This window comes from Ranitomeya variabilis, chromosome 6, assembly GCF_051348905.1.
Source record: "Ranitomeya variabilis isolate aRanVar5 chromosome 6, aRanVar5.hap1, whole genome shotgun sequence".
NCBI lineage: Eukaryota > Metazoa > Chordata > Amphibia > Anura > Dendrobatidae > Ranitomeya > Ranitomeya variabilis.
The window spans coordinates 99,870,485-99,892,907 of NC_135237.1; the positions used below are offsets into that span (position 1 = coordinate 99,870,485).

General features: G+C 45.3%; 1 protein-coding gene across 2 annotated transcripts in view; it reads right to left on the minus strand.

Moving 5' to 3' along the window:
- Positions 1-22,423, minus strand: part of ANKRD28 (ankyrin repeat domain 28) — a 187,335-nt gene that overhangs the window by 101,996 nt on the left and 62,916 nt on the right. For both annotated transcript variants that reach the window (XM_077268856.1, XM_077268855.1), the window contains exon 2: positions 21,760-21,843. In XM_077268856.1, the coding sequence (XP_077124971.1) occupies positions 21,760-21,843 (84 nt within the window). The remainder of the gene's footprint in view (positions 1-21,759; positions 21,844-22,423) is intronic.

The following is a 22,423-nucleotide window of genomic DNA, read 5'->3' on the forward strand; positions in this document are numbered from 1 at the left end:
CACTACAGGCCCTGATAGGAGTCAGATTTCTGGAGTGGCGCACGGAGGAGCATATCACTTGTCAGATACTCCTAAGAGGCAAATCTTAATGAATCACGAGAGTCTGACTCCAACACGCCCCCTCATCAGCACCGCCAATTTTCTAGCTGGTCTTGATGAATCAGGGCCCATGGCATGAGCTGATAAAAGTTAAAATGGAGTGTAATTTAATGAAATGTTAATCTTTCTAAGTGCGTTTGTCCAATCTGCTTTGTTTTCTAGCGGGGAAATGACTGTTCTCATTACCCATTGTCAGTGGTGGATTAGGTATAATTTGCATCCAGCTTTATGACGCGATTACAGGTAACACTTTTGACAGTGACAATTAGATGACTACTGAAAAGTGATCTCCACAGAACAGGAAGTCAGGTCAGGTAAAAATCATAACCCTTAAGTGTTGGGTCTTATCCTTTTAAATGTGTAAAATTGAAAAGCGGCTGTAAATAATAAGCAACTTAGCAATTTACCTCCTAATTGTTATTGTAATTCACTTCAGTTTTATACTTTTACAGCATTCCAGTGTATCAGAGGTGGCCGGTCTCCTAGGTGAGGAGCGTGCACTCCAAGTGCTGCACTGAACCTGGATCCAGCCAGCACCAGTCCCCCTGCACTCCCCAATGTTGCAGAGGCAATGAGGCCAGCGACACAATCATGCCGCTGCTTCATACTGAATCCTCCGGAGCGAACTGCCCCCTCGCGACAACCAGGAAGTGTGGAGGCAGAGGATCGGGGCGCTGTTCAGCAAAGAACATGACAATGACCATTTCAATGAGCTCCTTCCCCTCAGAGACATGAAGCCCCACGTATGACAGCGCAGACCCGATGAACGCTATTGCTTATGCTTTTCTGCTTGTTTCCACAATGCGGTTCTTGTGAAAGCAACTTGTTCTCGCTGCATAAAACATTGCACCAAGGACCAACTTTCCAACATGTCCCTCAAATCTCAAATTATATCTACGGTACATACACTATTCCAGCCGCCTTTGGGATCGTGTTCTCCTTCCGTGCTTTACCGGACCCCTGAACTCTACATTATTAGGTATGCTCTACCCCCCCCCCCCCGGGTTTCTATTACCCATGATTGCTGTCCTTTTTCCTCCTACCTACATCCAGCATATACCCTTCTTTTCACAGTGCTTTCCAGGAACCTCCATAATTATCTACAGCGCGGCATCTTCTTCTCCTTTTGGTTCTCTCTTCCTTTAAGGTCAGTCTCCCGGATCACACCTCCCCTATATCTATGAGGCATAATGTCTTTGTGCTATATGTTTTTGACCACATGTATTGCTTTCCATTTCCGTTTTTTGCCATATCTAACTTATGCCTGCATTCGTGATTTGTTTGTCCATTTAACTGTAGGCCGATAGCACAAGAGAAGCATGTACAGTAGAACAGGGACCCATCAGAAGGAGGTCACCTTGCCGTGGTTGATGGACATAATAATTGGCCAATTTATGCACTAAGAACCTTCATTTTTGTAAGTACATCTTACTGGGTAATAACAGTTTCGATTCAATGTTTGCATATATCTTGGCTTATATAGAGTGTTGTTGTGTTTACTTTTAATGGTTATTCCAATCTCAGTCTTCCATAATGTCATCCAGCCTACGACGATTAGAGAGTGAGCGTCTCAGCTCCGCCGTTCACCTTTCATTCCAATGTAAGTTACAGAAACCGCATACTCCGCACTTTCCACAGCTTCACATCTAACCTTGGAAGATGGACAGAGTTAACCCCGTCTCAGCCAGGAAATGCCAAAATGGGAATATTTCTTTAATTTCTGCACTATGTCCAAAAAGGAACATCAGATTTATAATTAATTGATAACTGAAAACGTTGATTTTTCTTCATGCCCTACTTACAATAATTCAATTACCTGACAGGCAGGGAGTCCTGCTGAGAGAGCAGATTGTTAGTACATCATGTCCACTCAACACATTCAGTGCTGAGACGCTAATCATCTGAAATTAGAACCGCATGCTTTCACCACACCCAGCGAAATAACACATGAGCAACGGCCGAGTCAGAGCTGTCCAGCTACAGGGGGCATCACAATACAGGGAATTCATCGGCACATCCACCAAGATCTACAGGGGGCATCACAATACAGGGAATTCATCCGCACATCTATCAAGAGCTACAGGGGCATCACAATACAGAGAATCCATCCACACATCCACCAAGAGCTACAGGGGGCATCACAATACAGAGAATCCATCGGCACATCCACCAAGATCTACAGGGGGCATCACAATACAGAGAATCCATCCACACATCCACCAAGAGCTACAGGGGGCATCACAAAACAGAGAATCCATCCACACATCCACCAAGATCTACAGGGGGCATCACAATACAGATAATTCATCCGCACATCTATCAAGAGCTACAGGGGCATCACAATACAGAGAATCCATCCACACATCCACCAAGAGCTACAGGGGGCATCACAATACATAGAATCCATCGGCACATCCACCAAGATCTACAGGGGGCATCACAATACAGAGAATCCATCCACACATCCACCAAGAGCTACAGGGGGCATCACAAAACAGAGAATCCATCCACACATCCACCAAGATCTACAGGGGGCATCACAATACAGAGAATCCATCCGCACATCCACCAAGCTCTACAGGGGGCATCACAATACAGAGAATCCATCCACACATCCACCAAGATCTACAGGGGGCATCACAATACAGAGGATCCATCCGCACATCCACCAAGATCTACAGGGGGCATCACAATACAGAGAATCCATCCACACATCCACCAAGATCTACAGGGGGCATCACAATACAGAGAATCCATCCGCACATCCACCAAGATCTACAGGGGCATCACAATACAGAGAATCCATCCACACATCCACAAAGAGCTACAGGGGGCATCACAATACAGGGAATTCATCGGCACATCCACCAAGATCTACAGGGGGCATCACAATACAGGGAATTCATCCACACATCCACCAAGATCTACAGGGGGCATCACAATACAGATAATTCATCCGCACATCTATTAAGAGCTACAGGCGCATCACAATACAGAGAATCCATCCACACATCCACCAAGAGCTACAGGGGGCATCACAAAACAGAGAATCCATCCACACATCCACCAAGATCTACAGGGGGCATCACAATACAGAGAATCCATCCGCACATCCACCAAGCTCTACAGGGGGCGTCACAATACAGAGAATCCATCCACACATCCACCAAGATCTACAGGGGGCATCACAATACAGAGGATCCATCCGCACATCCACCAAGATCTACAGGGGGCATCACAATACAGAGAATCCATCCGCACATCCACCAAGATCTACAGGGGCATCACAATACAGAGAATCCATCCACACATCCACAAAGAGCTACAGGGGGCATCACAATACAGAGGATCCATCCGCACATCCACCAAGATCTACAGGGGGCATCACAATACAGAGAATCCATCCACACATCCACCAAGATCTACAGGGGGCATCACAATACAGAGAATCCATCCGCACATCCACCAAGCTCTACAGGGGGCATCACAATACAGAGAATCCATCCACACATCCACCAAGATCTACAGGGGGCATCACAATACAGAGAATCCATCCACCAAGAGCTACAGGGGGGCATCACAATACAGAGAATTCATCCACACATCCACCAAGATCTACAGGGGGCATCACAATACAGAGAATCCATCCACACATCCACCAAGATCTACAGGGGGCATCACAATACAGAGAATCCATCCACACATCCACAAAGAGCTACAGGGGGCATCACAATACAGAGAATCCATCCACCAAGAGCTACAGGGGGGCATCACAATACAGAGAATTCATCCACACATCCACCAAGATATACAGGGGGCATCACAATACAGAGAATCCATCCACACATCCACCAAGATCTACAGGGGGCATCACAATACAGAGAATCCATCCACACATCCACAAAGAGCTACAGGGGGCATCACAATACAGAGAATTCATCCACCAAGAGCTACAGGGGGCATCACAATACAGAGGATCCATCCGCACATCCACCAAGATCTACAGGGGGCATCACAATACAGAGAATCCATCCACACATCCACCAAGATCTACAGGGGGCATCACAATACAGAGAATCCATCCGCACATCCACCAAGAGCTACAGGGGGCATCACAATACAGAGAATCCATCCACACATCCACCAAGAGCTACAGGGGGCATCACAATACAGAGGTTCCATCCACACATCCACCAAGATCTACAGGGGGCATCACAATACAGAGAATCCATCCACACATCCACAAAGAGCTACAGGGGGCATCACAATACAGAGGATCCATCCGCACATCCACCAAGATCTACAGGGGGCATCACAATACAGAGAATCCATCCGCACATCCACCAAGAGCTACAGGGGGCATCACAATACAGAGAATCCATCCACACATCCACCAAGAGCTACAGGGGGCATCACAATACAGAGAATCCATCCACACATCCACCAAGAGCTACAGGGGGCATCACAATACAGAGAATCCATCCGCACATCCACCAAGAGCATGACCCAGAAAGGTGTTTCCTGATGAAGACAAATTACAGTCATTGGTAAAAGCACTTTTGCACACACAAATATGCAGCAAGAAAGCCTCCAAGTATGAGCCGCAATTGACAATTTTTAAAGGCCAAGTCATGGTTTAAGCACATGAGGTTTGCATTGTATGATGAATATAGGTGACATTTGGTTTTCACAGATGTACGACAGTGACCGGTGTCATATGTGAGGGGCGATGTGTATCCCCCAGGACGTGCACAGAAGCGTATTGAGGCCACGAGAGTGCACTGCAGCGTGCAGAGCAAAATGCTCTGCAGAGCTCAGCCTGTGTGAGGTAACAAAGAGCCAAAAGGCCTGGCACCCTCAACGTACACAGCGGTGCAGTCACCCACGGCAACTGGTTTCTGATGTGAACTGTCTTGTTACCCGGTTGCGATCCACAGCATATCATGTGCTGTGTATTTCTGCGAGTTGGACATTAAAACACGTTTTGTATTTAACTTTGCTGGATCACTGCCTCATCACTCCACAGCGTGGATACCACTGCACTACATAGTATACCTGACACTTCCATTGCATAGGTTTTTTGTCGGATGCTTCTGCTGTAACTAAACCGCTAAACCAACCTATACAAATCCAGTAAGTGCCAATACTGGACATGTGTCAGAAGCTCCTCAGGTGCAGCAAATGGAAAAAATATGCTGAAATATGACATATTAATAATCCTTCTCCTGTACTCTGCTACATTCAACAATCTGGATAAATCTGATGAGAACAGGACCAACCAAACGAAGCCACAAAGCGAACATTAATCACCGGTGTCCATCAGGATCTGTTGTACACCAGTACACACCATGTACATAAGCCGCAATGCACAATCATCTTATGCTCAATCTCCATCCATGGGCTCATGTGTGAAAACTGTTCTCAGGAAAAGTACCAGTGTATTCCATAGTGAGCAATACAGCAATCATTTCAGCAATATGAAAAAGGAAGCCAGCCATGGACAACACTGTCACTCCTCCCCAAAGCATTTTTTGTACGAGGCCCACAGTTTAGCTTCATATCAGTACCCGCATCAATGTCACACGCTTGCTTGAATAGTCCTATATAATCGCATGTATGCAATAATAGGAGGTTTACTTGGATGGATTTGTTTCAGATCATACAGTTTCTGAGCTCTGTCTGTTCTTGGGTTATAGATTAGTTTTGGTCAGAATACAGCAACCCAAGTTTGTACACAAACAGTATAAAGAAATATACAATCGCTGCTCAAAAACTTAAAGGGGTTGTCCACTACTTTCAGTTAACCCCCCAATGTATCCCCCCGAGGCCCCTAATGAATTTTATAAACACCTTCTGTTGCAGTTTTCGCCTGTCAGCGGCGCTATGGCGGCGGCTGAGTCCGGGTCACGTGACCCCCGGGCTGCAGCCGCCGCTAATTTCCGCCGACGTCATGTTAATTTCCAGACTCGGCGGCGGCCGATGCGGTGGTGGTGGCCTGTGCGACGGCGGGGGTCTGCGCGGTGAAACCGAAGGTGCTGGAGTGTGGCTGTGCGGTGGTGGTGGCGTCGTCGTCTCTGTACAGGCATCGTCCGATGGAACTACAAGTCCCATCAGGCTCTGCCTGCTACAGTGACAGTCAGTGACACATTAGCCAATGATGGGACAGTAGTAGTCCCATCATCCGGCTAATGTGTTGAATGTAAAAAAAAACAAAAAAAATAAAAAACACACATATACAGTACATACATACATAGAACACATACAGGACATGCGATGACATGCACCATGCGGCGCCATGTGATGACATGCACCATGCGACAACATGCAAAATGTGACATCATGCGACATGTGACATGCTACATGTGACAACATGCGGCGACATGCGCCATCATGCGCCATGCAGCATGCGACAACATGCGACGACATGCAGCATGCGACGACATGCGCCATGCAACGACATGCAGCATGCGACAACATGCGACGACATGCACCATGCAACGACATGCGCCATGCGATGACATGCAGCAAGCGACATGTAACATGCGCCATGCGACGACATGCGCCATGTGACGAAATGCGACACGTTACATCATGCGACATGCAGCATGCGGCGACATGCGCCATGTGACGACATGCGCCATGCGACGAAATGTGCCATGCTACATGTGACAACATGCGATGACATGCAGCATTCGACATGCAACGACATGCGCCATGCAGCATGCGACAACATGCGCCATGCGACGACATGCGCCATGCGACGACATGCGCCATGCGACGACATGCAGCATGCGACGACATGCAGCATGCGACGACATGCAGCATGCGACGACATGCAGCATGCGACGACATGCAGCATGCGACGACATGCAGCATGCGACGACATGCAGCATGCGACGACATGCAGCATGCGACGACATGCAGCATGCGACGACATGCAGCATGCGACGACATGCAGCATGCGACGACATGCAGCATGCGACGACATGCAGCATGCGACATGTGACAACATGCGACGACATGCACCATGCGACGACATGCACTATGCGACGACATGCGCCATGCAACGACATGCAGCATGCGACATGTGACAACATGCGACGACATGCACCATGCGACGACATGCACCATGCGACGACATGCACTATGCGACGGCATGCGCCATGCAACGACATGCAGCATGCGACATGTGACAACATGCGACAACATGCGCCATGCGACGACATGCGCCATGCGACGACATGCGCCATGCGACGACATGCAGCATGAGACATGAGACAACATGCGACAAAATGCGCCATGCGACAAAATGTGCCATGCGACGAAATGCGCCATGCAGCATGCACCATCATGCGACGACATGCAGCATGCGACGACATGCAGCATGCGGCAACATGCGCCATGCAACATGTGACAACATGCGACGACATGCAGCATGTGACATCATGCACCATGCGACGGCATGCGACGACATGCACCATGCGATGACATGCAGCATGCGACATGCCACATACAGTACATACATACAACATAAAGACATACTGTACATGTAACAGTACATACTCAACTCACCATCACTTGTCACCTTGATCCCCGAAGCCAGTGTCATCTGTAAAAAATATTAAAATAATAAACACTATACTCCCTGATCCGCAGAAATCCAATTAAAACGAGTGTCCCTCGACGATCTCACGTGGAGAGCAGGAGCATCGGCTGATGCGACCGCTCTCCAGGGGCTCCAGGAACACAATGAGGGGAGGAAGGTATCCTTCCACAATGTATTCCCCACAATGTATTCCTACGCCCCTGTGAGAAAATAGTCCCTAGTCTCACTTTATGGCATTGCTGTGTGAGAAAGTTCCCACGCTGCTTTTTGCCACAGTGAGACCAGTCAACTATAGTAACCTCAGTGATGCACTGCAGGAGCCATTGTCTCCAGTCAGTGTGTCACTGAGGGTCCTATAGAGCAGTGACATCACCCGATGTCACTGTTCTATAGGGGAGATAGTCGTGGGACACTCGTTATTAATTGGACTACGGCGGACAGGTAGTATACGGTTTATTATTTTACGTTTTTTGCAGGCGCTGAAGTATGGCAAGTATGGTTAAATGAAGAATAATAAAATACTTTTTCCCTAATGTGTGTGTGTTTTATTAATCCTTTATTACTATTGGAATAATAACGGATAGGTGTCTTACTGACGCCACTCCGTTATTAACCCGGCTTAATGTCACCTTACAATAGCAAGATGACATTAACCTCTTATTACCCCAAATCCCACCGCTACACGGGAGTAGGAAGAGAGGGGCTAAGTGCCGGAATTGGCGCATCTTACTGATGCGCCATTTCTGGGGCGGCTGCGGACTGGTATTTGTAGCCGGGGGGCCAATATCCAAGGCCCCTCTCTAGGCTATGAATATCAGCCCACAGCTCCCTGCGTAGCCTTTCTGGCTATAAAATATAGGGGGACCCCATGTCATTTTTTGGGGGGATCCCCCTATTTTAATAGCCAGTAAAGGCTACGCAGACAGCTGCGGGCTGATATTCATAGCAGGCTACAAATATTGGTCCCCCCCGCCGTCGGCTTTCCCCCTCTGGCGCAGAAAATTTTGCGGGAGCCCACGCAATTTTTTTTTTTTACTGAAACATATTGTTCATTAACCCCTTTCTGCCAGCTGACGGAATAGTACGTCAGCTGGCAGTATCCCCCGCTTTGAGGTGGGCTTCGTGGTGAGCCCACTTCAAAGCCGCAACATGTCAGCTGTTTTCAATACAAAAAAAAAAAATGTACATGATCGCTAAACAGCATAGCGAGAAAAAAAAATCAAAAGACAAAATTACGTTTTTTTGGTCGCCGCGACACTGCATTAAAATGCAATAATGGGCGATCAAAATAACGTATCTGCACAAAAGTGGTATTATTAAACACGTCAGCTCGGCACGCAAAAAATTATCTTTCACCCGACCCGATATCTCAGAAAATATAGACGCTACGGGTATCTGAAAATGGCGCAATTATTTTATTTATTTTTAGCAAACTTTGGAATTTTTTTTCACCACTTAGATAAAAAATAACCTAGACATGTTTGGTGTCTATGAACTCGTAATGACCTGGAGAATCATAATGGCAGGTCAGTTTTAGGCTGTGTGCACACCTTGCAGATTTGGGTGTAGAATTTTCTGCACAAAATCTGCATCTCCTTGCAGACAACGCCGCTGCGTTTTGGATGCATTTTTTTCATGTTTTTTTTCATGTTTTTTGCACGGTTTTGATGTGGGTTTTTTGTGTGGTTTTGATGCAGTTCTTGGTGCAGTTTTTGTTGCTGTTTTTGCGTGTTTTTTGTGCGTTTTTGTATGCGTTTTTGAAAGCTAAATAAAGATGTATTATTGAACAAAAAAAAAAAAAGATTTGTGATGTCATTATTGTCCAACCCACATTCAATTACACACAGATAGATAGACATATAGATGATAGATGAAATTGATAGACAGATCTACATATAGATAGATCTATAGATGCATACATCTACCTATTCCTATATCTATCTATAGATATATCTGGATAGACATATCTATTGATAGATGTATGGATAGTGTAGGGTGCGTGTCCACTGTCCGGATTACATCCGAATTAGCTGCAGATTGGATGCTGCGTACTTGTAGTCCCATCGGATGATGCCTGCACACACACCCCAAAAGACCCCCCGCACACATCCGAACAGCCCGCAGACCCCGCACACACCTGAACAGGCCCGCACAGCGCCCGCACACATCCGGACAGCCCGCAGACCCCGTCCGCACACACATACACGCACACCGTCACCGCCCACACACTTCCCTCCTCCCGAACTGCAGCGTTTCTCGGACCCACATCCGCATCTAAACTGCACATCTTTTTTACATCTGTGGTTTTGCTGCGGATGTGCCCGACTCAATGAAAGTCTATGGGTGCATAAACGCTGCAGTTTGGCACAAAAGAAGTGACATGCTGCGAGAAAAAAAAGCTGCGATTCAGTGCGGCTTTATCCGCAGCATGTGCACAACAAGTCTGCGGCTCCCATAGGCTTACATTGGTTGTGCACTACACTGCGGATTTGATGCAATTGTGTGCAGCAACAAATGCTGCGGATCTGCAATCAAATCCGCAACATGTGCACACAGCCTTAGCATTTAGTGAACCTAGCAAAAAAGCCAAGCAAAAAACAAGTGTGGGATTGCACTTTTTTTGCAATTTCATCACACTGACTTTTTCACATTTTCTGTTACGCGACATGGTAAAACCAATGGTGTCGTTCAAAAGTAGAACTTGTCCCGCAAAACATAAGCCCTCACATGGCCATATAGACGGAAAAATTATGGCTCTGGATAGAAGGGGAGCGATAAACGAAAACAAAAAAGCTCCAGGGGTGAAGGGGTTTAGAAACATGGATATGGACATATCTATGGAAATAGACATAGATATATCTATGTATCTATCTATCCATCCCATATCTATCTATCTATCTATCTATCCCATATCTATCTATTTGTTATCTATCTATCTTATCTGTCTATTTGTTATCTATCTATCTATCCCTCTATCTGTGTGTAATGGAGTGTGGGTTGGACAAATGTAAAAGAGGAGGTTGAACAGAAATGACATCACAAATCTTTTTGAAGCGAGAGGAGGGAGAGGAGGGAGAGGTTGGGGTGTGTTTTGGAGTGGGTGTGGTAGGTTCGTGCTTAGAAGCCTCTGCAAAGCATCATGGAACTTGTAGTATTAGAGCACAGTAAGTCAGGAGAAAGGAAGTTGTCGATTAACCCCATGAGAGCTGGATCTAGCACTGAAGATGTGCTGCTACAGCATGATAAAAGGTAATATTGCTAAAATAAAGACAGTGGATGTTTTCAGTGGTACATAATAGCAAGATTTATGAAAAAAAAAAAATGTTTATTGTAGTGGACAACTTCTTTAAGTGGACACTAGTACCTTACAATATAACCCCAAGATAATTAAACTATAGGTAGATCAATCGGACAATTAGCGTCACATTAGCGACTGTGAATTAATCTCTGCCTCAGAGCCAATGAAAGTGACACTACAGAGGCAACCCAAAAAATAGCAATGATTCTGCAGTTGGCGACCACAAACAATTATGTTCTCCTTATCCTTACTCAGCGATTCTTCTACTTTTGCATATATATTGAACAATAGCAACTACCTGTCAGTTCTCAGCCTATATATATAAAAAAAAAAGCCCTGGATGACCCTTTTATCTTCAATTACTTCATTCACAGAGATGCGATGTGTGATTTACATGTTCCCGTCATTATCCCGAGCAGTACATATATAGTTTGAGGGGTTTTCTAATTACAGTGTTTTGTAGCTCACGAGATAATGCATTGAGAATGCCTAAAATCTGCATTTACAATTCACAGCTATATTTAAGCCCGAGCGCTCCTGGAATACCCCTACTAATTAAATTATTTTTAACTCAATTTGTCATTATGCCTGTGTGTCCTGGGAGAACAGCCGCAATAATTCTATTTCTGAGCCAGGATTACAGACAGTGCATTTCCAGGTAAGAGTAAACCCAGCTACATGCAGAATAAGCTTTGACGCTGGACATCCCAGTACACAGGCCGACTCTGAGCATCCAACTTACATACGATTCGTACTTATGAAAAGAGGCTATTACTGTACAGTGGGGGGTCAGAGGCCGCAGCATAATGTGACGTGCGCCAGTAGTTGTAACGCTACCGTGCCTGTGCTGACGAGGGGTTCAAGGTTTTTGGGGTCTGGTGCTGTATAGTACAAGAAGCTGGCTCTTGTTTGGCTGGAGTCAAACTTAAGAATATATACCAGGTCTACCTTACATACACATAAGTACGCGGTCTACCTTACATCCAAATATGTACCCAGTCTACCTTACATACACATATGTACCCGGTCTGCGTTACATACACACATGTGCCCGGTCTACCTTACATACACACATGTGCCCGGTCTACCTTACACACACATATGTACCCAGTCTACCTTACACACACATATGTACCCGGTCTGCGTTACATACACACATGTGCCCGGTCTACCTTACATACAGTACAGACGAAAAGTTTGGACACACCTTCTCATTTAAAGATCTTGCTGTATTTTCATGACTATGAAAATTGTACATTCACACTGAAGGCATCAAAACTATGAATTAACACATGTGGAATTATATACTAAACAAAAAAGTGTGAAACAACTGAAATTATGTCTTATATTCTAGGTTCTTCAAAGTAGCCACCTTTTGCTTTGATGACTGCTTTGCACACTCTTGGCATTCTCTTGATGAGCTTCAAGAGGTAGTCACCGGGAATGGTTTTCAAATCACAGTTGTGCCCTGTCAGGTTTAATAAGTGGGATTTCTTGCCTTATAAATGGGGTTGGGACCATCAGTTGTGTTGTGCAGAAGTCTGGTGGATACACAGCTGATAGTCCTACTGAATAGACTGTTAGAATTTGTATTATGGCAAGAAAAAAGCAGCTAAGTAAAGAAAAATGAGTGGCCATCATTACTTTAAGAAATTAAGGTCAGTCAGTCCGAAAAATTGGGCAAACTTTTAAAGTGTCCACAAGCGCAGTGGCAAAAACCATCAAGCGCTACAAAGAAACTGGCTCACATGTGGACCGCCCCAGGAAAGGAAGACCAAGAGTCACCTCTGCTTCTGAGGATAAGTTTATCTAAGTCACCAGCCTCAGAAATCGCAGGTTAACAGTAGCTCAGATTAGAGACCAGGTCAATGCCACACCGAGTTCTAGCAGCAGACACATACAACAACTGTTAAGAGGAGACTTTGTGCAGCAGGCCTTCATGGTAAAATAGCTGATAGGAAACCACTGCTAAGGACAGGCAACAAGCAGAAGAGACTTATTTGGGCTAAAGAACACAAGGAATGGACATTAGACCAGTGGAAATCTGTGCTTTGGTCTGATGAGTCCAAATTTGAGATCTTTGGTTCCAACCACCGTGTCTTTGTGCGACGCAGAAAAGGTGAACGGATGGACTCTACATGCCTGGTTCCCACCGTGAAGCATGGAGGAGGAGGTGTGATGGTGTGGGGGTGCTTTGCTGGTGACACTGTTGGGGATTTATTCAAAATTGAAGGCATACTGAACCAGCATGGCTACCACAGCACCTTGCAGCGGCATGCTATTCCATCCGGTTTGCGTTTAGTTGGACCATCATTTATTTTTCAACAGGACAATGACCCCAAACACACCTCCAGGCTGTGTAAGGGCTATTTGACCAAGGGGGAGAGTGATGTGGGGTGCTACGCCAGATAACCTGGCCTCCACAGTCACCAGACCTGAACCCAATCGAGATGGTTTGGGGTGAGCTGGACCGCAGAGTGAAGGCAAAAGGGCCAACAAGTGCCAAGCATCTCTGGGAACTCCTTCAATATTGTTGGAAGACCATTCCTGGTGACTACCTCTTGAAGGTCATCAAGAGAACATCAAGAGTGTGCAAAGGAGTCATCTCTCAGTTAACTTTGACTTTCGGCCGGACGTGTGCTTTGCTGCAGACGTTTTTCTTCTCTTTCAAACGCAGTCATTACTTTGGAGACAGTACCTCTTGACACGCCAAGCATTCGGGCACTTTCTGTTACACTAGCGCCTGCCATACGAGCACCAACAATTTGACCTCTTTGAAAATCCGAGAGGTCTGCCATTGGTATCAGGTTCTCATCAATGTTCTTACAATTATGCAAAACAAACAGTTAATTTACATACACATCACAAATAATCAACTACAAAACATTACCATATGTCACGGTTTGCATGTTTATAACATGTTCGAAGATTATGATGACAAAACATTAGGAGTTTCCATTATTTTGTCCAACCCCTGTATGTAACCCAGTCTACCTTACATACACATATGTATCCAGTCTACCTTACATTAAATTCATCTTTAGAATCGTTCTTAACCTGGGGACTGCCTGTACTAGAAACTGCAACTGAATGCTGAAGGTGAGCACTCATTCTGTCTCGGCCAATACATTATATTTTGACAGTACCTGCCTATAATGATGATTTGGTTACTTACTAAACCAATCACATGGCTGTAATAGAGACAGTGCTCCATACCAGCACAGACCGCGCACACACAATACAGGGCAGGCTTTGAACCCTTCGTTGTGCTATGCAGTTGCACTTTCTTTTACCACCCATTCTGTAAAGTCCATGTGATAAATACCAATACATTGCTATAATCAATAATAATCCTGTACAGGATAACATTCACTTTCATCTTGACAAAGTTGCCAAGAAGCAAAATGCTAGAAAGGATTAGCATTGCAGAAACTTCTTCTCACACCAGCAGCCAATTTAGAGAACGCTTCAGGCATTGGCGACACAGAACAGAATTACAAGATCTCAATCTTAAGAATGGTATGTGACTATGCATCTGTACATTACAATTATACGACTCAGCGCAAAAATGATAGACTAGACAAAGATTTTGTGGGGATGTGGGGGCAGGGAGGATTAGAAAAAAATAATGAATTTATAACTTTAAAAAAACACATGATAGTTTTAGCTCTGTGGTTATAACAGATGCAGCAAGAGCAATTTGGTTAATTCATTTAATTTACATAATAAAAATGTTATTGCGAAAATGTTTTATTATTTCCTCTGTACGGTGTATCATTGTGTATTACCCCCATCCTCTGGCATGGTTAGGCACCTGTGCCAGGGAAGAAAGTATAGCCAGCTTTGGCCGCAGTGTCTAAGGTTTACATGAGTGGGACTGGAGCTATCTGGTCCAGGTCGTTAGGAATGGGAAGATGGTTGTATGAACACAGCCAAAAGCCACACATGATGTCACTGGCAAAGCTCATGAGCCCATAAAATCACTATTTAGAACTGATAGGTCAACTTGTTTGAACTGTCTAATCCCCATCATGCAATCATGTTACGTAACGCACAATCCTCCACACCAGGATGGACACTGTGGCCATCACTTATAACAGATGTAACACAGCCTTATCACTATGCCAGGTAAAAGGAGCTCGGTTTTTGGTGGTGTTTTTTTTTAACACTAATGGCACATCTCATTTATAAAAGCTCCAGCTGTAATGTCCAGCTCAAAGGGAGGGTGGTTTTGTCTGTCTAATGGTCAGTGTGAACATGCTCCTAATTTTCATGCATCATCATCTGATACTCATTCATTTTTTCCTGTCAAGTTTCAGGTTTCTGCATTTAGTGCAGGTAAGCGTGCGGCCTCCCTTCATTTGAGCTGGACATTATATTTATATGGCTTCAGATTTGCCGTGTATCCATGTTCGGGACCTGGTCCTGCCCAGCCCTTATTCACAGTGACGTCACTATGACATGGTAAGGTTTTAATATTAGAGGTTAGGAACTTCCCGAATTTGGGTACGCCTTAAGGCTACTTTCAGACATAGCGCATTTTTGAGCGCTATTTTGCGGGCGCTTTTCAAAAATGCGCAATGTCATTTTCGTCTGCCGGCAAAGTGAATGAGAAATTCACTTTGCCGTTCAGACACACCGCAAAAAAACGCGGCGCTTTTGTCTGCAAACACGCCGGCGTAAAAAGAATTGACATGTCAATTCTTTACGCAGCGGCGTGTCTGCGTATCCCCCTAGGGCCCCATATTAACGTGCACACACAGCGCCTTTGTCCTGGGTGTCGGCGTCTTTGTACGGAGGGGTTGACACCCAGGACCGGACGTGACGTCGGACAGGAAGAGGGAAGCCCCCGCCCCCCAGTGAAGCAGCATGGAGAGAGAACGATGCCGATCGCTGCAGCGTCGCTGTTTGATCGCTGGAGAGCTGTCACACAGACCGCTCTCCAGCGACCAAGGATGCCGAGGTCCCCGGGTAACTAGAGTAAACATCGGGTTACTAAGCGCAGGGCCGCGCTTAGTAACCCGATGTTTACCCTGGTTACCAGCGTAAAAGTAAAAAAAACAAACAGTACATGCTCACCTGCGCGTCCCCCAGCCTCTGCTTCCTGACACTGACTGAGCTCCGGCCTTAACAGCACAGCGGTGACGTCACCGCTCTGCTTTCACTTTCACTTTAGGGCCGGCGCTCAGTCACTTTGATACGTGGCACTTTGATACGTGGCACTGAAATATGTGGCACTGAAATATGTGGCACGTGGCACTTTGATACGTGGCACGTGTCACTTAAATACGTGGCACGTGGCACTTTGATACGTGGCACGTGGCACTTTGATACGTGGCACTGAAATATGTGGCACGTGGCACTTTGATACGTGGCACGTGGCACTTTGATACGTGGCACGTGGCACTTTGATACGTGGCACTGAAATACGTGGCACTGAAATACGTGATACGTGGCACTTAAATACGTGGCACGTGGCACTTAAATACGTGGCACTGAAATACGTGGCACTGAAATACGTGGCACGTGGCACTGAAATACGTGGCACTTAAATACGTGGCACTTAGGCTATGTTCACATTTGCGTTGTGCGCCGCATGCATCCTTTTTTTGATTGATTTTGGACACAGCAAAAATGCAACTTGCTGCGTCCTCTGCGGCCGGATGCGTGCGCTGCAGTGACGCATGCGGCCGGCGCAAAACGCAAGTGCGACGCATGTCCATGCGCCCCCATGTTAAATATAGGGGCGCATGACGCATGCGGCGCCCGACGCTGCGGCGCAGACCGCAAATGTGAACGTAGACTTAAATAGCTGGATAGAGCTGGATCCGCGGGCTGTGATCTGGCCTACGCTCAGCACTCTGCGGAGCGCTGTCATTCAAAACACGTCCACTCATTTTGGTGTTTAGTCCCAAAATGGAGGATGGAAGAAGAAAAGGGTTGGACAAGGAAATGACATCATTTCTTTTTTTTTTCCCCCACTGCAGTTAAAGCTTTATTTGTGTCAAACACAGACAATCTGCAGAGAAAACTGCATAAAAAAACGCACTAAAAACCGCATCAAAAACCGCATCAAAAACGCACCAAAAACGCACCTGCGTTTTCTGCCAAGAGCTGCGGTTTTTGTCCTGAAAAAAAAGGATTGAAATCAGGATCGTGTGAACATACCCTTACCGTACAGGGTTACGAGGGGGGGCGTCTGACTGACGCCTGCCCTAGTAACCTGGGGTTAGTGACAGTGGGGTTAGTAAACCCCAGCTGATGTCTGTTCCGCTTGCTGAGGCGTCTTTGGCTCAAGGCCATTGCAGCTGGCAGAATCGACATGATGTTAACTCCAGTATGTATTGTATTCTGAGTCATAAAGACAGGAAATGACCTCAATGACTCTTTTTTTTTCCCCTTTTTTTTTTTTTCAAACAAACTTTATTTTCAGTACACAATGCTGAAAAAAACGCAGCTGCAAAAAACGCAGCAAAAAACGCTGTGTGTGAAAGCAGCTGCGTTTTTTGCCTGCGTAAAAAAACGCAGGTAAAGCAGCAGCAAAATACGCGCGCGTAAAAATACGCAGCAAATATGCTGTGTGTGAAAGTAGCCTAACGCTGGTGGGATGGCTTTAACGAAACGGTGTTTACTAAGTACCGTACCTTATTTATAGGGATTATTGCTTTTACTTATTTACTTACAGCAGGGTATATGTTCATTTTGTTTCTGTCTTAGATTTTGACTGTTTCCTGTTCAATGTAAATATGCTTCTATTTTGCATGCATACCAACTTACACTTCTCCCGTGCTTCCCCCATACTCTGAAACTCTCTACCCCAACACATCAGACTCTCGCCTACCATGGAAACCTTCAAAAGGAACCTGAAGACCCACCTCTTCAGACAAGCCTACAGCCTGCAGTGATCCTCAATCTACTGAACCCGCCGTACAACCAGCTCTACCCTCTCCTACTGTATCCTCACCCATCCCCTGCAGACTGTGAGCCCTCGCAGGCAGGGTCCTCTCTCCCTCTGTGCCTGTGTGCATTGTATTGCTCATGTTTATTGTACTTGTCTATATTTGCCCCTTTTTTCACATGTAAAGCGCCATGGAATAAATGGAACTATAAAAATTAATTATAATAATTCTCAAATTCATTTTTTTCAGTATGCTTTTAGTTCAGTTTCAAGAGGACCTGAAAACCATCTACACTAAAGTGAAGTCTTTTGAGGATCAAACAACTCTCATATCTGTGTAATGTCCTCCATTCACCTGCTTGATAGCTACTTAGTAGTCACTGTGTAAGGTTTTGCAGTGTATTGATATTGATGGCTCATCTGTGTTATGATTTTGGAAAGCCCCTTTAAAAGTACATGATGATATTTAAAGGGAATCTGTCACCCCCTGGGATGTATATGACCTATTAATATGGCTATACAGGTGACAGAGATGTTACACTAGCCCTACCTGTATGCCTCATATTAGCGGTCTTGTTGCTGAGAAATGTTATATTCTTTCTTTATGTTAATGATTTCTTCCAGGCTCTGGGGCTTGTGGTTCCTGGAAGAAATCCCTACCCCCTGTCTTCATTGTAATATTTACCCCCTCCTATCAGCGTCATTTACAGCACCCCCTCAGAAATACATACATCATCCTCCCTTCTATGGGTGCTGCACAGGCGAGTCACTGTGACCTCCGGTGTGCGCTCCAATAATATGATCTCCCCTCTTCCTCCCTGCACAGTCATCGCTAGGAACCATGTGTACATGGCGATGACTATGCAGGGAGAAGATAGGGAGAGCCAATGGTAGAAAAAACGCCAAAGCACTCACCGATCTTGCAGTTGCAGAAATGCTTTATTACTTCATACAAAAATCATCATGAAGCGCCGTTAGTGGGCGCGAAACGGCCGTTGTCTCGTCCGCTGCACTCCTGCACTTTGCCCGTCCTCCCGTATGCCGTGAAGATGATTTTTGTATGAAGTAATAAAGCATTTCTGCAACTGCAAGATCGGTGAGTGCTTTGGCGTTTTTTCTACCATTGGCTTTGATATGGACTTTCATGTTTCCACGCTAGCACCGCCGGTCTCCACCGCTCAGTCTGGCACCTTCTGACATACTCCACGCTGCTGTGTCCTCTCATTCAGTGGAGCTGTGCTGCTCTAACTCTCCCTCCTCTCTTGTTACATAGAAGATAGGGAGAGCACCTAATCTGCACGCACACTGGAGAGGAAGTCGCCTGCACAGAAGATCCTTGAATGCAGCACCCATAGAAAGGAGAATAGATATGGATTTCTGAGGGAGTGCAGGGCGCTGGCGTGTGATTTCCAGGGTCGTAACTGACACTGCTGGGAGGGGGTATTACAATGAAGACAGGAGGCAGTGATTTCTTCTAGGCACCGCACACCCTGAAGCCTGGAAGAAATCATTAACAAAGAAAGAATATAACATTTCTCAGCATCAAGATGATTAACATGAGGCATAAAGGTAGGACTGAGAGCACTCACCGTCCTAAAAATAGTCCTTTATTGCAACGGAAGAATCTTCAGCAGGGGAGAATGTGAATAGTAGGACCCGTGGAAGCGCAGCAGCGCGAAACGGCCGTCGTCTGTCACAATTCATATTCTCCCTTGCTGAAGATTCTTCCGTTGCAATAAAGGACTATTTCTAGGACAGTGAGTGCTCTCAGTTTTCTTCTTTCATTGGATTTTTCCTGCATACTTTTCTCAGATTGAGCACCCGCTCCTTTTGGGGCGTTTATGGCACGTGGCTGTGGTGAGTGTGAGGAGCAGTGAACCCTTGTTGCAGTGGTGCGGATTCTTTGCTCTTTTTTTATAAAGGTAGGACTAGTGTAACATTTCTATTAACTGTATGTAAGAGTCCAAATGGAGTTCAAGATTGGAGACTTTGGACTCAGTTTGTCTCATTATTCTTACTGATTTTGCTGGAGGTTCCAACAGAATTATGGTTTTCAGGGAATCAGACGCACCCCTGTAAGAGCCATGGATGTTAAGTAGAAACCTCATTTGAGCATAGCGTAAAACTCTGAGACCCCTGGGGTTAAGCTGTGGTGGCCACTGAAGAAATCCCCTTTTAAAAGAAATGACATTTTACAGAAGCCTTGGGCCAATCTCATATTTGTCTCCTGTATTTTTGAAACAATCCAGCACCAAGTTATGAGCCAGAAGTGTCAGCATTGCTGCACTCACAGACATATCATAACACAACGCTCTGTAATAACCTAGAAATCACAGATCATCTCAAGAAACTTTTAATTTGTGCCGTCTGCAGTTACAGTAGTTTTCCAGTGATATAAAATATCCATCACGAATCCCACTCTCTGCCTACTACTTACTGTCAGTCTCAGAACTTTTTTCTGTTAAAACTGTTCAGTTATAAAATGAATCACACTCCACGATTCGTCACCGGTCGTCTGATGTTTTCCATCTGTTTCCCATCTTTCCTTCATGGCCCACCTAGACTCTGCCCAAAAATGTATATAGACTCCAATGACCAAGCAAGGTTAAATCAGGAGAAAAGATCACGAGAACCACCAGACTGGAGCTGGCAGATATTTTACCAACAGGGGATAGCGGTACATTTGCCAAGCAGCAATACCTCACATCATTACTTGTCTGACTCTGGAAGATAAGGAATTCAGTGGGAAGTGAAACCACGCTAATACGAAGCTTTAACAATACCCCCACAGGACATGCTTCAACAGGATGGTGAGCCTGCAGAACAGGTGACACCAGTGACCTTATAGGAGTTATGGTACAGTTCCCTCAAACTCTCTTTCTAAAATAGCAGAAATTCTCCCAAGGTTACACAAGCCTGCAAGGGAAAATCTCACTGAGCAAAACAAAGCTTTGTACGGGCTTACAGTCACTACATTTACTTCTTCTCGGGTTACAAAAATCGGAATGAATGCTAAATTGGATTTTCAATGCAGCACTGTGATGCCTCTCTCTGCCCTATGCAGGGGTTTGCCGTTTTAACCCCTGATTTGGGGCATTTTAGGGATTACATTAATTCTTGGCTTTGAAATGCCCCCCCCTTGGACTTCCCAAGTACAGGCCCTGCTCAGTCAATGCTCTGTGGGACCCCCAGTGGTAGCAGAATACAGCTGTCTCTTTCCTTTCCTGGCAGCACCATAAACCATCAATGGAGCGGGAGCAGCACATGCACATCCCCCTTCTGAGCCCTATTCTCCGGATCGGTGGAGGCACTAGTGGTCAAACCGCCATCGATTTGCACGTTATTCAGTGGATATGTGATCACTTTAAAAGTTGTGAATAAAGACTCGAAGAGGACCTGTCACCAGGTCAAAAGGGGAGTTTTTTCTCTTATTTTATTCCTGCTGCTCCAGTGAATTATTCAGTTTTTCTCCTATAAATAATCTGTCATACCATTCCAGAGTTATGGGCCTTTTAAATTAGTGCTAATTTTTTAAGTCTTTACCAAGGGGGGAGGAGGGGGGGAGTTTAGAAGATTCACTGGGGGTGAGACTTTAGGCTGCGTGGCATGAGTACCCAATGGGGAACATCCTCTTGGTAAAGACTGTACATATTTGCATATTGTAGTCACTAAATATCCCCACACTCTGGAGCTGTACGGGGGAATTTATAGAGGGAAAAAAATAAATAAATAGTACTCAGGGGAGCAGCGGGAGTAAGAAGAGCAAAAACTGGCTACTTTTTACCTGGTCCTCTTCAAGTAGAAAATATTCTTAAGCTCTTTAGAAGAAATATACTAACACCTACAGAAACCACTTACCTGAAAGTTAACATCTTCCTTTTTAAATATTAGCGCCTGGACTTCCTCCGGATCTCCATTAAAAATTGCTTGAACCAGGGGAGGCTGTAAGACATTAAAAACAGAAAGAAAATATAACAATTGGCTGTAATACATAGAACTTATTAACTATCGGGAACATCAGAGGTATATTATCAGGTAGTTAAGACTAAGAACAGTTCCTGGAGACTGTGCTGCCATGGGAAGGAATTAGTAAAATACATGCTGCAAATGCCAATTACCAGGGTCGGCTGTACCTTTCTAATTATGACAGATAGGGAATCTTACAAGCTGGTCACCAAGGATATGGGGTTGGCAAATGTTCGCATTGCCATCGAAGATGCTCATATTTAGAAGCAAATTGGGAAAGCAACTCATTTTGGAAAAAGGGGATTTTAACATGCGCACTTGTTACATTCCATGGGAGAGAATTGGCTGCTAGAGGAGTTATCCAATGTTAGAGAAAGAAGTGGTTTACTGCTGTGTTCCCATTTCTTATGTGGGTTAAAATGGGAAAAATATCCCCTGCCATCTTAAATGGCTCATTAAAGAGTCAGACACTGACTTACAGGTTGAGTAGGTGTGATTAGGAAGGGAGCCTTGAACCGTCTCCTGCCTCACGGCTCTTGCTTTATTAATTGGCTGG